Source organism: Nelumbo nucifera, chromosome 1 (genome assembly GCF_055504915.1).
Source record: "Nelumbo nucifera cultivar China Antique chromosome 1, China Antique-T2T, whole genome shotgun sequence".
Classification (NCBI taxonomy): domain Eukaryota; kingdom Viridiplantae; phylum Streptophyta; class Magnoliopsida; order Proteales; family Nelumbonaceae; genus Nelumbo; species Nelumbo nucifera.
The window spans coordinates 153,447,225-153,461,042 of record NC_142649.1 but is presented as its reverse complement, the minus strand read 5'-3'; the positions used below and the strand labels follow the sequence as shown (position 1 = coordinate 153,461,042).

Sequence of the window (13,818 nt, the reverse complement as noted above, 5' to 3'; positions counted from 1 at the left end):
GCCATGTTGTATTCCATTTCTATTGTAATTCTTATAAATCAATTGTCTTTACCAAATAATTGTATCTTTTTCCATAAGATGTGTTTTTCAAAGATTAATCATTAGTTTTTTTTTTTTTTTTTTAAATGGCATTTTGAAACTTGACAGGTACGATCAACTGCAAGAACTTGCTACAGAATGTTTTCTAAAACTTGGCCAGAACGTTCTCGTCGCCTTTTTTTATCCTTTGATCCTGTCATACAAAGGGTATGGAATTTCTATTATTATTAGAAGCCCTTTCGTCTTGTCTTGATTATTGAACCAAGTGCCTGATGTGATAATTGCTACGCAGATTATAAATGATGAAGATGGGGGTATACACAGACGGTACGCTTCCCCGTCTTTGCGTGAAAGAGGTGTGCAACTGTCACGTACTCCATCTCAAACACCTGCTTCTTCAAATATACCTGGATATGGAACTTCTGCTATTGTTGCCATGGATAGGAGCGCAAGTCTGCCATCAGGGACATCCCTTTCTTCTGGCCTTCTTTTGTCACAAGCAAAATCAATTGGTAAAGGTACTGAAAGAAGCCTTGAAAGTGTGCTGCATGCAAGCAAACAAAAAGTTACAGCTATTGAAAGCATGCTCAGAGGTCTAGATATGTCTGAGAAACATGGTTCTTCAACTGTGCGGTCAACAAGCTTGGATCTAGGTACAAATAATTGCATTTGTTATTTATCATTTCTTATCAAAATAAATGATTGAGTATAAATCTTTCTTGTTGAGTAGCTAAAGCATTAATAAGTTATTCCTAAATCTTGGGGTTTGGGAATCCTTTGTAAATGGTTAATTTTTCCCCTGTTCTTGGCCCTAGTGCAGGAGTTGACCCTCCATCAGCTCGTGATCCACCATTTCCTGCTGCTGTTTCTGCTTCAAATCATCTTGCAAGTACAGTGTTGGCTGATAAAATGGCCTCTAATGGTGCTAAAGGTAGTACTCGTAATGGTGGTTTGACTTTTTCTGATGTAATTACTCAGGTTCAAATATCAAAAGATCCTGGGAAATTATCTGACCTTCGTAATCTTGGCACTGAGCCTTTGTCAGCATTATCATTGTCCTACACAACCAAAAGAGCTTCAGAAAGACTACAAGGTTCCATTGAAGATAGTACTGATATCAGGGGGCAGAGGCGATTTTTAAACACACATTTTGACAGGCAATACTTGGACACACCTTATAAAGATTCTCATTTTAGGGATTCACAGAACAATTATATTCCAAATTTCCAACGGCCACTTTTGAGAAAGCATGTAACTGGGAGGGTCTCTGCAAGTGGTAGAAATAGTTTTGATGATAGTCAACTACGACTTGGTGAAATGTCAAGCTATATGGATGGTCCAGCATCTCTCAATGACGCTCTGACTGAAGGTCTTAGTCCCACTTCTGATTGGTGTGCTAGGGTTGCTGCTTTTAATTATATCCGGAATTTGCTGCAGCAAGGGCCAAAAGGGATTCAAGAAATTACACAGAGTTTTGAGAAGGTTATGAAGTTATTTTTTCAACATTTGGATGATCCCCACCATAAAGTTGCACAGGCAGCCCTTTCAACTCTTGCTGAGATTATTCCGTCTTGCAGAAAACCTTTTGAAAGTTATATGGAAAGGATATTACCACATGTTTTCTCACGGTTAATTGACCCAAAGGAGTTGGTTCGGCAGCCTTGCTCCACAACTTTGGAGATTGTTAGCAAGACTTATGGTATAGATTCTCTTCTACCTTCTCTGCTTCGTTCATTGGATGAACAACGGTCCCCAAAAGCAAAATTGGCTGTAATTGAGTTTGCTATTAACTCCTTCAACAAGCATGCTATAAATTCTGAAGGTGCTGGTAACAGTGGCATCTTAAAGTTATGGCTTGCTAAGTTGGCACCTTTGGCCCATGATAAAAATACGAAACTGAAGGAAGCAGCTATTACAGGAATAATATCTGTTTATTCCCATTTTGATTCATCATCAGTCCTTAGTTTTATTTTGAGCCTATCAGTTGAAGAACAGAATTCGTTAAGGCGAGCACTCAAGCAGTACACCCCTCGCATAGAGGTGGACTTAATGAACTTTCTGCAAAATAAGAAAGAGCGGCAACGTTCTAGATCTTTCTATGATCAATCAGATGTTGTTGGAACTTCATCTGAAGAAGGGTACGCTGAAGCATCAAAGAAAGGTCACCTTTTTGGAAGGTATTCTGCTGGTTCAATTGATAGTGATGGTGGTAGGAAGTGGAGTTCTGCACAAGATTTAACCCAGATCACAGGTTCTGTTGGTCAAGTGGCTTCTGATGAAACTCGGGATCATTTCTATCAGAATCTTGATACTGGGTCCAACACTGAGTTTCTCGCTTCCAAAGGTAGGGATCTAAAATTCAACGCTAATGCCATGGGAGAAAATGCTGGATCTTGGGTGAGCCAAACTGAAAATGAAGATCATAACACCGGTATGGAGAATTCTTTATCAACTCCACGTATGGACATGAATGGACTGGGGAAATCTGACCACCTGGGATTGAAGCTTGGTCATGAGGGTTCTCCTGATTTGGATTCTAATAAACAGAACCTGACAGTTAAACTTAGCTCCACTCCTGATTCAGGACCCAGCATTCTTCAAATTCTCCACCAGGTAAGTTCTGGAAACTCTTTCCTTGGAGAAACTTATCATTTTTCTGGAAAAGATCACCTATGTCTGTGTCTTATAGTAGTAACTGAGACACATTGAAGACACATCATTTTTTTTTATCAGTCTTGAAGACACATCATATTCATGTAATTCTTTTTTTTTTTTCCCACTCTATTTGGTAGATTGGAAATGATGAAAGTTCAAGTGCAAGCAAACGTGGGGCACTTCAGCAGTTGGTTGAAGCTTCTGTTGTTAATGACCAGATTGTGTGGACCAAGGTATGGTGTAAATTGTGTGTATTATATCTGCTGCTTATTTATTTATTCATTTAGTCTATTACTCCATTGCCATGGGCATCTATGCATGCTTGTGCACCATTCACTAGATAGCATTTTAGATTCAATTGTATTTCTATTTTACTTGTGCGCCATTCACTGATATTTAGGATTCAATCTTGTGTGTATGAAGATTATATAGACTTAGGCATACCAAGCAAAACTTGCCAACCGAGCCCTGTTTATCCTTCCAAATCTTATCCAGTTACCTATCCTACCTCTGAAGCACAACCTAACACAACTGGAGGTGCCTATTGTTGTTCCTTCTGAAATGCATCTGTTATAAGAGATGACCAATCTGGGATCCCAGCCCAAGTGACACGCTCAAAATTATACTGTTCATTGTGTAATCTAATCAATAGAAACCAGAAAAATTAAGATTTAATCCAGAAAAGAGAAGAGAATAGATGAGATGAGAGAAGAGAAAATATGTTAAGGGGAAAAGAATTATTGGGGTGTGTGCCTCTATTCTTTTTTTTTTTATAATTAACAGGATTTTATTAATATCAGAGAGAGCCCTAGCTATCCAAATAGATAGTGGGGAAGAAACAAGGCAGCTAAAAGCTGATCACACAAGAGAACTATTTCTTATACAGGCATGTATGCTTGCAATGAAACAACCAGAATACACTTTTAGTGCTTAGAATTTTTTCAAATTCCAGTGCCCGGTTCATGGTTTAAGCATATGCATATGCACAACACTTGATAGGCAGTCTTGTGGCCCTTAAATATTCTTCTAGCATATTCCTCCAAATCCTCCAAAAACTGCGCAAATATTTAACCCTCAAAGAATTTGACATTTGTCTTCTAATCTTGCATTTGGCTGATCTTATTATCACTAGCAATAGAGAATTCAGAACCCTTGAAGACCATCTAAATAAGAAGAGGCTCCAAATGTTATTGGCCATTCTGGATTTTGACTAGGCCTCTCTTCTTCCTTGTCATACACTATGTGCTTGCTAAGTTGAATTCACTCAATGCCAACTGAAAACCTCCATCCTAGGGATAATGATGAATCCTTGAATCTTCCCCAAACCTGCATGCAACACTATATGTTCTTGAAGCAACTTGTTAAGGGTGGACATAAACCAAGCTTTTCATGAGCTATTCGAGCTCAACTTGTGAAAAGGTTCACTTTGGCTCAATGTAAACCGAGCTTTGAGCCAAGCTCGAGCCCAATGAAGCTTGCAAGCCTAATCTCATATATAATATTTTTAATTTTTATACATATAAAATTATCGTATGTATAATTTTTTATTTTTATGAAGCTTGGCTTACTATCGAATTCAAGCCAAGTCAAGCATTCTCAGTCGGCCCCAAATAACTTAGTTCGAGGGTCATTTCTTTAAACACCACCTGTATCTGATGACCCTCACTTGCCCATGGATTAACCAACAAAGTTTTTGCATGTTTTTGCAATGCACTATCTGCAAGTTTTTGCATCACCCTCTGAGAGTTGCATCCATAGGTACTGCCATGAATAATTAAGTTATGGATGCCCAATGTGCTACCCTTACAGTCATTAGGACAATCAAGATGCTAACATCATTTTTCTTGGTTATCAAACATTCTCAAGTTTCTCTCTCACAACACACTCCATGGATAAAGACTACTGCATTTCCAGGTAAAAAATATTATACCCAAAGATCTCCAATAGTTAGCTGTCGGAATCCAATTGAGTACAGTAGAAGGCTTGCTGAAATAAAAAAATATGAAATAAAAGGAGTTTCTTGAAGAAAGAAGGAAGAGAGAAGGAGAAGAAGAGAAGAAAAGTTGAAAAGAAAGGAGAGCAATGATCTGGCCACCCCCTTCACTTATTATTTATATTAAAAATAATAGAGCACTACAATGACAACTATGCCTTTATAGGGTGGCAAGACATAAAACAGCATATATAAGACACAAAAACATAATAAAATTTGGACTCACATAACTATTGTGGTCCCCACCTCCTATCTAACAACTAACATAAAACATCTACTCATAAAAACATCATAAAATTGATTAATCTTCAACACTCCCCCTCAAGTTGGGAGTAAATGTCACATATTCCCAACTTGCGTAGATCATGTTCAAGCTTGTTCATTGCCACCCCTTTAGTGAGAACATCGGCCAGTTGTAACTCTGAAGAGACACATGGCAAACAGACTTCTCCGGTTGTTACCCTTTCTCTTATAAAGTGTCTATCAACTTCAATGTGTTTTGTCCTATTATGCTGAATTGGATTGTGGGCAATATTAATTGCATCCTGGTTGTCACAGTATAACATCATAGGTTCCTCTGCTTTCACCCTAATCTGACTCAAAAGAGATCTAACCCAAAGAAGTTCTGAGACACTGTGAGCCATGGATCTATATTCAGCCTCTGCGCTTGACCTTGCCACAACTGCTTGCTTCTTACTCTTCCAGGAGATCAAGTTTCCACCTACAAAGGTACACACTCCTGATGGTCATCTAAGCATCCTGCCCAGTCTGCATCTGTATAGGACTCTAGCTTCAGATTCTCATGATTTGAGAAAAGAATGCCTCTGTCTGGGTGCTTTTTCAAATATGCAAGTATTCTCTCAATAGCTTCCCAGTGCTGAACCCGAGGTGCATGCATGTACTGACTCACAACACTGACGGCATAAAAAATATATGGCCGTGTCATACACAAATACAACAGTTGGCCCACCATTCTTTGATATCTCTCTACATCCTTTATCAACTCATCATCCACACCATTAACTCTGTGATTTGGATCAATAGGAGTGTCTGCTGGTTTGGTCCCCAGCTTCCCAGTCTCCCGCAATAGGTCAAGTACATACTTCCTATGTGAATAAAGATCCCATGCTTGGATCTTGCAACTTCAATCCCCAAGAAGTATTTGAGCTCACCAAGATCTTTGATCTCAAATTCTTGCTGGAATGATTTTTTGAGATCATCAATCTCCTCCAGATCATTTCCTGTCACCACTATATCGTCCACATACACAATTAGAATTGACACCAGAGCATCTCTCCTCTTCACAAAGAGAGTGTGATCAGACTGTGTCTGTGTGTATCCAAAACGGATGAGTGCCCCTCTGAACCTGTCAAACTAAGCCCTAGGTGACTGTTTCAGTCCATACAGAGATTTTCTGAGTCTGCACACCTTTCCCTTACCAACATTCTCATAAAAACCTATTGGAATGTCCATGTATACCTCCTCCTGTAAATCACCATTGAGGAAGGCATTTTTGACATCAAGCTGGAACAAAGGCCATGAATAGGTGGCTGCTAGAGATAAAAGGATACGAATTGAACTCATCTTAGCTACTGGTGCAAAGGTTTTCAGATAATCAACATCGTAGGTCTGAGTATACCCTTTTGCTACCAACCTTGCTTTATACCTCTCTATCTTGCCATCAGCCCTATACTTCACTGTGAATATCCATCTACATCCGACTGTCTCGTTGTCTGGGGGGAGATCAACTATTTCCCAAGTTTGGTTTTTAACCAAAGCATCCATCTCATCTTGCATGGTTGTTTTCCACTCAGGTTTGGAGAGAGCCTCAGTAACATTCCTAGGTATAGACACATAATCAAGAGAAGAATGAAAAGCACGATAGGAGGGTAATAAGGCTATGTAGGAAAGATGGTGTGAAATGCAGTGGGTTGTACACTGTCTTCCCCGTGCAATGGGAAGATGAAGGTCAATGGGATCAGCTGCAACAATGGTGTTAGGGACAGGAACATTATCATCAGAAAACATAACAGGCTTAGGCTCAAGAGGAATACTTGGAACTGTATCTGCCGAATATGGAGTTTCAGAAGGACTGATAGAGAGTGGTGTGGGTTGAGGATGTGTGAAGTCAACCATCATTTGTCGGCGCTGATATTTCTCTGAGGCTGCCCGTAGTGGCTCAGGTAATGAAACTGGAGGTGCAGGTGTTGGCTGAACTAATGAAGGTGCTGGCTGAATTGATGAAGGCACCAAAGAAACAGGAAGAGGAACAGATTGTGGGTTCTCCTCTCCAAAACTCTTCCCCTAAGGAGAACCACTTGAGAAGAAGGTGGATTCAAAGAAGGTAACGGGAGCAACCTTGGGTTGGGGACTCATCTCTGATGGACCAATTTCCCTCCTTATATGCGTTTTAAGACCTGAAGAATGAACCCATTTCTTCTTTCTTAGTTCCTTCTTATTCTAATTCCGGTTTTGGATGGAATCTAGGGTTGAGGAGAACAATAAGGGATATGGATTTGGGCTGCCTGTCGTCTCTACTAGCCACCCTTGAAAATGTTTTCTTGGACCCGAGTAAGGATGACTCCAGAATTTGGACCCCATCCTCCAATGGTTCCTTCTCCTGTGCGTCGTTTTTTGAGACCTTGGTCCATCCTCCTGCTCCCTCTGGCCTTTCCTTCCCTGTTAATGAGATTTGGAGTAAACCCATTCCTCCTCGGGTTGGTAGTTTTTGTTGGGAAACTTTCCTGGAAAGAATAAACACAACCGACTTGTTTCAAAGAAAGAGACCTAATTATTGCTTACTTCCCAATAGGTGTGTTCTTTGTAAAGATAATGGGGAAACGGCTTACCACCTTATGGTTACTTGTCCGATTACTAAGACTATTTGGGAATGGGCTTCATCCTTGTTTGGATGCACTTGGAATCCTCCCGTGAGTTTGCAAAGCTTGTTCTCTCCCTTGTTCTCTAGATGGCCTAAGAAAAGAGGGAAGATCATGTGGAGAAGCATTAGAGCAGCTGTGTGCTGGTCCGTATGGGAAGAGAGGAACTCTAGACTTTCTTTAGACAAGGAAAGATCTATGGAGAATTTAACTGAATTGATACACTTAAGGGTTAGTCATTGGCTGAAATCTTTGGAGCTTTTATCAGAGTTCTCCATGGCTGATCTTTTGAGAAAGTGGAAAGAAGTTGCTACCTCGGCTTAGTGCAAAAGGACCTCTAGACCTTCTTGGTCCCCCCCTCCTTCAGGATTCATGAAACTGAATTTTGACGGTTGTAGTTTAAGGAATCCTGAGCCTTCTGGGATTGGGGGAGTTTTCAGAAATGAGGCTGGGATTATATTTGCTATTTTCTCTGGCCCTATTGGTGAGGGTGACTCTTTTAGGGCAGAGATTTTAGCAACTTTGGAAGGAATCAAAAGAGCAAGAGAATTAAACATTCGGTGCTTGATCATTGAAGGGGACTTGGAGGTGGTAATTAGGTGGTTGAAGGAAGACAACAATGGTTTGTGGAGCTACAGAAATGAAAAGAAAAAATTTAAATGGCTGAGTAGGGATATTGAGATGAAGTACAGCTGGGTGAAGAGAAGTGCTAATTCCATGGCTGATGGGTTAGCTTTCCTTCTTGTTCTCCGTTGTGAGGGAGTTAAGATATTTTACCTCCCCTCTCTTGTACTCAAAGTTTCACAATTTTTATAATCTAATAAAACATTCTATTATTGATAAAAAAAAGGTAACATCCATTGTGACAAATCTGCTCCTCGACACTAGGTCATAACAGCAATACCCCTTTTGGTTCTGAGCATACCCAAGAAATACACATTTCTTGGCCTTAGGATCCAATTTCTTGCGATGAAGGCCAAGAATGTGAACAAAGGAAACACACCCAAAAGCCCTCAGAGGTATATGAAATATCTTCCCATCTGGAAAAAGCAGACTAAATGGCACCTTAAACCCCAAAGTCCGTGAAGGAAGACGGTTAATCAAATGCACGACTGTACGAATTGCATCTCTCCAGAACTGTACAAGAACTAAGGCAGACACCATAAGACTCCTTGCCACTTGCCACCTCCACAATGTGTATGCTTTTTCTCTCAGCAACTCCATTATGTTGTGGTGTGTATGCACAATTGCTCTGATGAATTACCCCATGTTCTAGGAAATACGTGGTCAGGTCCTTCTCAAAGCACTCTTTGGCATTATCTCATCTAAAAACCTTAGTTCTCACTCCAAATTGTGTGAGAACCATCTAGTGGAACTGTTGTACCAAGTTAGGAACCTCATCATGTGATCTTATCAAATATATCCAAGAATACCGTGTATAATCATCCACATACAAGAGAAAGTACCGGAATCCTCCCATGGAAGGGATATGATATGTTTCCCATACATCAGTGTGAACAATATTAAAAGCAAAAGTACTTCTTTTATTACTTGGTTTAAAAGACTGTCTACAATGCTTTCCTAACTGACAACTCTCACACTCCAAAGTAGATAACTGAATAGACTCAAACAACTTTGGGAAAAGACATTTCAAAGAATTAAAAGAAAGGTGTCCCAAGCGATTGTGCCAGAGCATAATCTGGTTCACTGACTCTGACCCACTACTACTGCTGCTGCTAACATGATGGCCCTGATGTCTTGGAATCTCATCCAGAAGGTAGACTCCATTCACCTCACAAACCACTCCCAATCATCTTCTTTGACTCCAGATCCTGTAAAACACAATTACCTGGAAGAAAGGTCACAGAACAATTCAAATTCTTTGTCAAAGAACTAACAGACAGTAGGTTGGTATGAAGTCTAGGGATATGTAAAACAGAAGATAGAGTTATATCATTGGTCACTCTAACTGTCCCTTTCCCGGTAATGGGATTATTTGAACCATCTGCTGTAGAGACTCTGTCTCTACCAGAACACAACTGATAGGAACTGAAAAGGGTAGGGACATTTAGTCATGTGCTCAGATGCTCCTGAGTCTATAATCCAGGGAGGTCCCTCCTTTCCTGAAGTGGATGCAAGATTTACAGTTGCATATGAACTACATGTATGTGCAAAGGAAGAGGTGTAGCTGGCTCCTGCATTTTGCTGTCCATTTAGAAAGCTAGTGCTAGGTGAATCTTTCTTACTCATAAGTTGTCCAAACCTCTCCAATTCTATCATCACTGTTGCTACTGCAATGAATTCCCAATCCGTTTGGGAAAGAGGGACCGAAGAGTCTCCCGTAGTGGCTACATTTGCATTTCCCTTCTTGTTCCTTATCCGGACTGGCATAAGATTTGGATTAAGCTTCCAGCAAGTGTCCCTGGTATGCTTAGGCTTCTTGCAATAATCACACACCAAGTCCTTCTTATCTTCCCTTCTAGTCTCACTACTCCCCCTGTCTCCATTCGGCTTAGGTTTTGTTGTACCAACCATATCCGATTGGTCAATCCCAGGCTGTCTCAGCATTTCATTCCTCCTACTCTCCTCTCTAGAGACAAAGGCATAGGTTTGAGAGAGTGTCACACCCTCCCTAGAAAGAATATGCTACCTAGCAATGTCGAATTCAGGGTTTAGCCCTACCAAGAACTCAAAAACCCTATTCCTCTCTACTAGTCTATGATAGGTTGTTGCATCATTTACACTTTCCCATACCACAGTTTCTAAGTGATCTATTTCCTATCACAGGGTTTTCAGCATGGAGAAATACACAGCAAGAGGTTTTTCTCCCTGTTTCATACTTATCACCTGATTCCTTAACTGATAGGCTCTGGCTTCTTTTTGTTTCTGAGTAGGTTTCAGTCACTCCATCCCAAATCTCCTTAGCAGTATTAGCCCATAGGAACTTTTTTGCAATATGAGGTAACATAGAATTACACAGCCAAGACATTACCATGCAATTCTCCTGCACCCATCGGGAAGAGTCTGTATCAGGTTTCTTCTCCTCTCCAGTGAGATACCCTAATTTTCCATGGGCACCAATAGCCATCTTAGCTGATTGTGCCCACTCCAAATAATTTGTACCATCAAGTTTTACTGTAGTAATGATCCCTGACCAAAAAATATCACTACTACCTCCAACACCTAGTCCCACAGTACCGGTAGATTTCATCTCGGTATTCCAACTTTCCATCTTACTTCAAACAGTTCAACAGTAAGAAAAAAATGGATTGGAAACCTTCCAAGAACAATTTAATATCACACACATAGAAACAAACCCTTATGGAAGAAGAAAACCCTAGTTGGAGAGAAATCTCTCTCCTCCCCACGCCTCCCAATAGAGGGAAGAGTGAATCGATCACTCCAGGAGGCTCAGAAAAATCCAGAAACCAAACCGCACTCTTCAGGAAATCAAAAGAAAGCTAACAATACCTGGCCGCCCAAGATCAGATCAAAAACAAAGAGTCCAACTTTTCTAGGACTCTTCCCCGTACTCCAGTTCTTCCTAATTTTGATGCCGAATAGTAGATCACCTTCCTGATGACTAGATCCCACCAAAAAATCCAAGAACTGGGCAATCTACAGCAGATCGATCAGCCCTTTATTACTTCATACAATCGGCTGATCTAGGGCTGCATGAGAATGCTTCTAGAAACCCTAGCCGTTGCTTTGATACCAAGTAGAAAGCTTGCTGAATTAAAAAAATATGAAATAAAAGGAGTTTCTTGAAGAAAGAAGGAAGAGAGAAGGAGAAGAAGAGAAGAAAAGTTGAAAAGAAAGGAGAGCAATGATCTGGCCGCCCCCTTCACTTGTTATTTATATTAAAAATAATAGAGCAGTACAATGACAACTATGCCCTTATAGGGCGGCAAGACATAAAACAGCATATATAAGACACAAAAACATAATAAAATTTGGACTCACATAACTACTGTGGTCCCCACCTCCTATCTAACAACTAACATAAAACATCTATTCATAAAAACATCATAAAACTGATTAATCTTCAACAAGTACCAAAGAGATGGTCAAGGCGGTAATAAATAATTAGATTTCTAACCACTCTTAGGCAAAGGATCAAACCTCTTCTCTACTTCCCTTGAAGGAAATGCTTGTATAAACACAGGGTTCCTCCCTACCTATCCATCTCTAATTTAAAAGCAGGCATTATCTTCTTTTTGGGACTTATGGTCTTGGACATACTTGGAAAATACATTCTGCCTCACCCCATGTATCCTCGTAAAACTGTATTATTTTCCCATTTGAAACTTTGTAGTTGCAGTTTAACATGTATCCTTAAAAATAATTCATGTTTCCTTTCCAAAAGCACATTATGGTGTAGTAACTTTCTGGTATCCCATCCTGTATTGTGTAGTACTTTTGCTCTCTAATGGCTGCAACCTTTAAAGACAGTATATAAAATAATGTTTTGATGTTTCTAAGGCCCTTTGACCCCTTCAGTCATTGCCAGTTGCTGAAATTCTTCTTGTTTCTATCTTTCCATAAAAAGATCTGGCCAATTTTATTTCCATCTTCTCAGAAACTGATGGAAGATAGAAAATTGTGAGACTTGAAAGTGTTTTTTTTCTATTCTGAGTAATTTGCCCTCCTCTCCCAGAAAAAAAAAGACAAAAAATGGCAATAATTATCTTCATTTCCAATCTGCTGGTCTTTTTTCCATCCTATTAATGATCAAGCCATGAGTACTAGTTATCCATGGCATCACCCCGATTGAATATCAAATAAAGAGAAAACACGGGGTTCCAACTTGTGGTGAGTTCCAACAAAATCAACCTTTTCAAACCATTAAAGTAAAAAAAAAAAAAGTTCAAATCTCCTTGTTCTTTTAACTTATCCAGGCCAAAATTTTAAGTGATATTTTGTTTCCAATTTTACCCCAGTCAGTTTTTAAAGAGCACAAACAGGTCTCTTCTATGTTTCATTTTGATGCTAAAGCCCTAATATTGAACCTTACCCACTACTCTTCCACACTATTCTGCCACAGCTTCTTACCCAGAACAAGAAAAGTGATCTGTGGTTTGTTTTTCCACACTGTTCTGCCACCACTAATATTTATGTGGAATTGTAAGTTTTTTTTATTCTTTTTCCTTTATGATTACTGTTTTCATTCTGCTAATTGCTGCTCTTTCCGTTGCATGAATTGTTTCTTTTTAGGCAAGGCTTATATCTCTCTACAAAAGCTTTAGCTTAGTTGATTCCTGTCCATGCCTTTGGGTCGCTCCCAACAAGCATGATCCCTGTTAGCATTCCAACCTACACTACACCAAACCACCTTCATCTCCTGTGTTACACCTCTTACACAAATCAAATTGAAATGTTTGTAGAGATAGGTCAATGGACACATTGACAAATGGAGCCGTTCTATTTGTGGTAGCAATTATTTTAATAGCATTGGTGCATTGTTTTTTATGCGGTATGCTATATAAAGGGTAATATTGACATTGAGGTGAAAATAAGAAACTGATATTATCAGGCACTTGATACTCCTTATTTATCATTGGTAAATGGTGCTCATCAAACTCCCTTAACTGACTTTTTAATAGAACTTTTTTAAAGGTCCATTGAGCTACCTTACCTGACTGCCAAATGCGACCTTAATTATTCTGCTTTCAGCAAAGTTCTGCTAATCACCACCACCAAAAGCATGAAAGAAAAATGGTGACAATCAGTTCCCTTCCACATGAAAATTATTGTTCCCATGACTCAACAGTTTTGCCTCTTCTTTTCCTTTTATGAATTAGAACAGTTCTTTAACTGATTTTTCTTGTTGAGACCAATTTTATTTAAGTTCCACAAAATGCTTCTTATTTCTAGTTGTTTCTGTCCTTTTATATTTTGTTTTGCAAATGAAAGTTAATGTAATAGTTGATTTCGTTATCTTCCTTTGCATGTGCTAGAAGGGTCCTGATTTCAAATCAAATCATGATATAGTTTGCTCAAGAAGTTGAGGAAAAAAGAACAGATGTAATTTTTATCCTAACAGTAGCAAGCCATTTTTCGTGGAATATAATTTGATGCTGATGGTTTTCGAATTGTGCATCTGCAGTATTTCAATCAGATTCTAACTGTTGTACTCGAGGTTTTGGATGATTCTGATTCTTCAATCAGGGAACATGCTCTTTCTTTGATTGTTGAAATGCTCAATAATCAGGTCTATGTTCTATCTTTTTTGAATCTATTGTAGGATGTCTT

At 39.4% G+C, this 13,818-nt stretch overlaps 1 protein-coding gene across 3 annotated transcripts in view; it reads left to right on the top strand.

The window, feature by feature from the left end:
• LOC104587651 (CLIP-associated protein) overlaps positions 1–13,818 on the top strand; it is a 65,961-nt gene that overhangs the window by 41,039 nt on the left and 11,104 nt on the right. For 2 of the 3 annotated variants that reach the window (XM_088894771.1, XM_010245349.3), the window contains exons 12-16: positions 148–246; positions 332–692; positions 860–2,652; positions 2,832–2,927; positions 13,673–13,777. In XM_088894771.1, coding sequence (XP_088750897.1) covers positions 148–246; positions 332–692; positions 860–2,652; positions 2,832–2,927; positions 13,673–13,777 — 2,454 coding nt within the window. The remainder of the gene's footprint in view (positions 1–147; positions 247–331; positions 693–859; positions 2,653–2,831; positions 2,928–13,672; positions 13,778–13,818) is intronic. The other variant, XM_010245350.3, reaches the window with a different exon arrangement.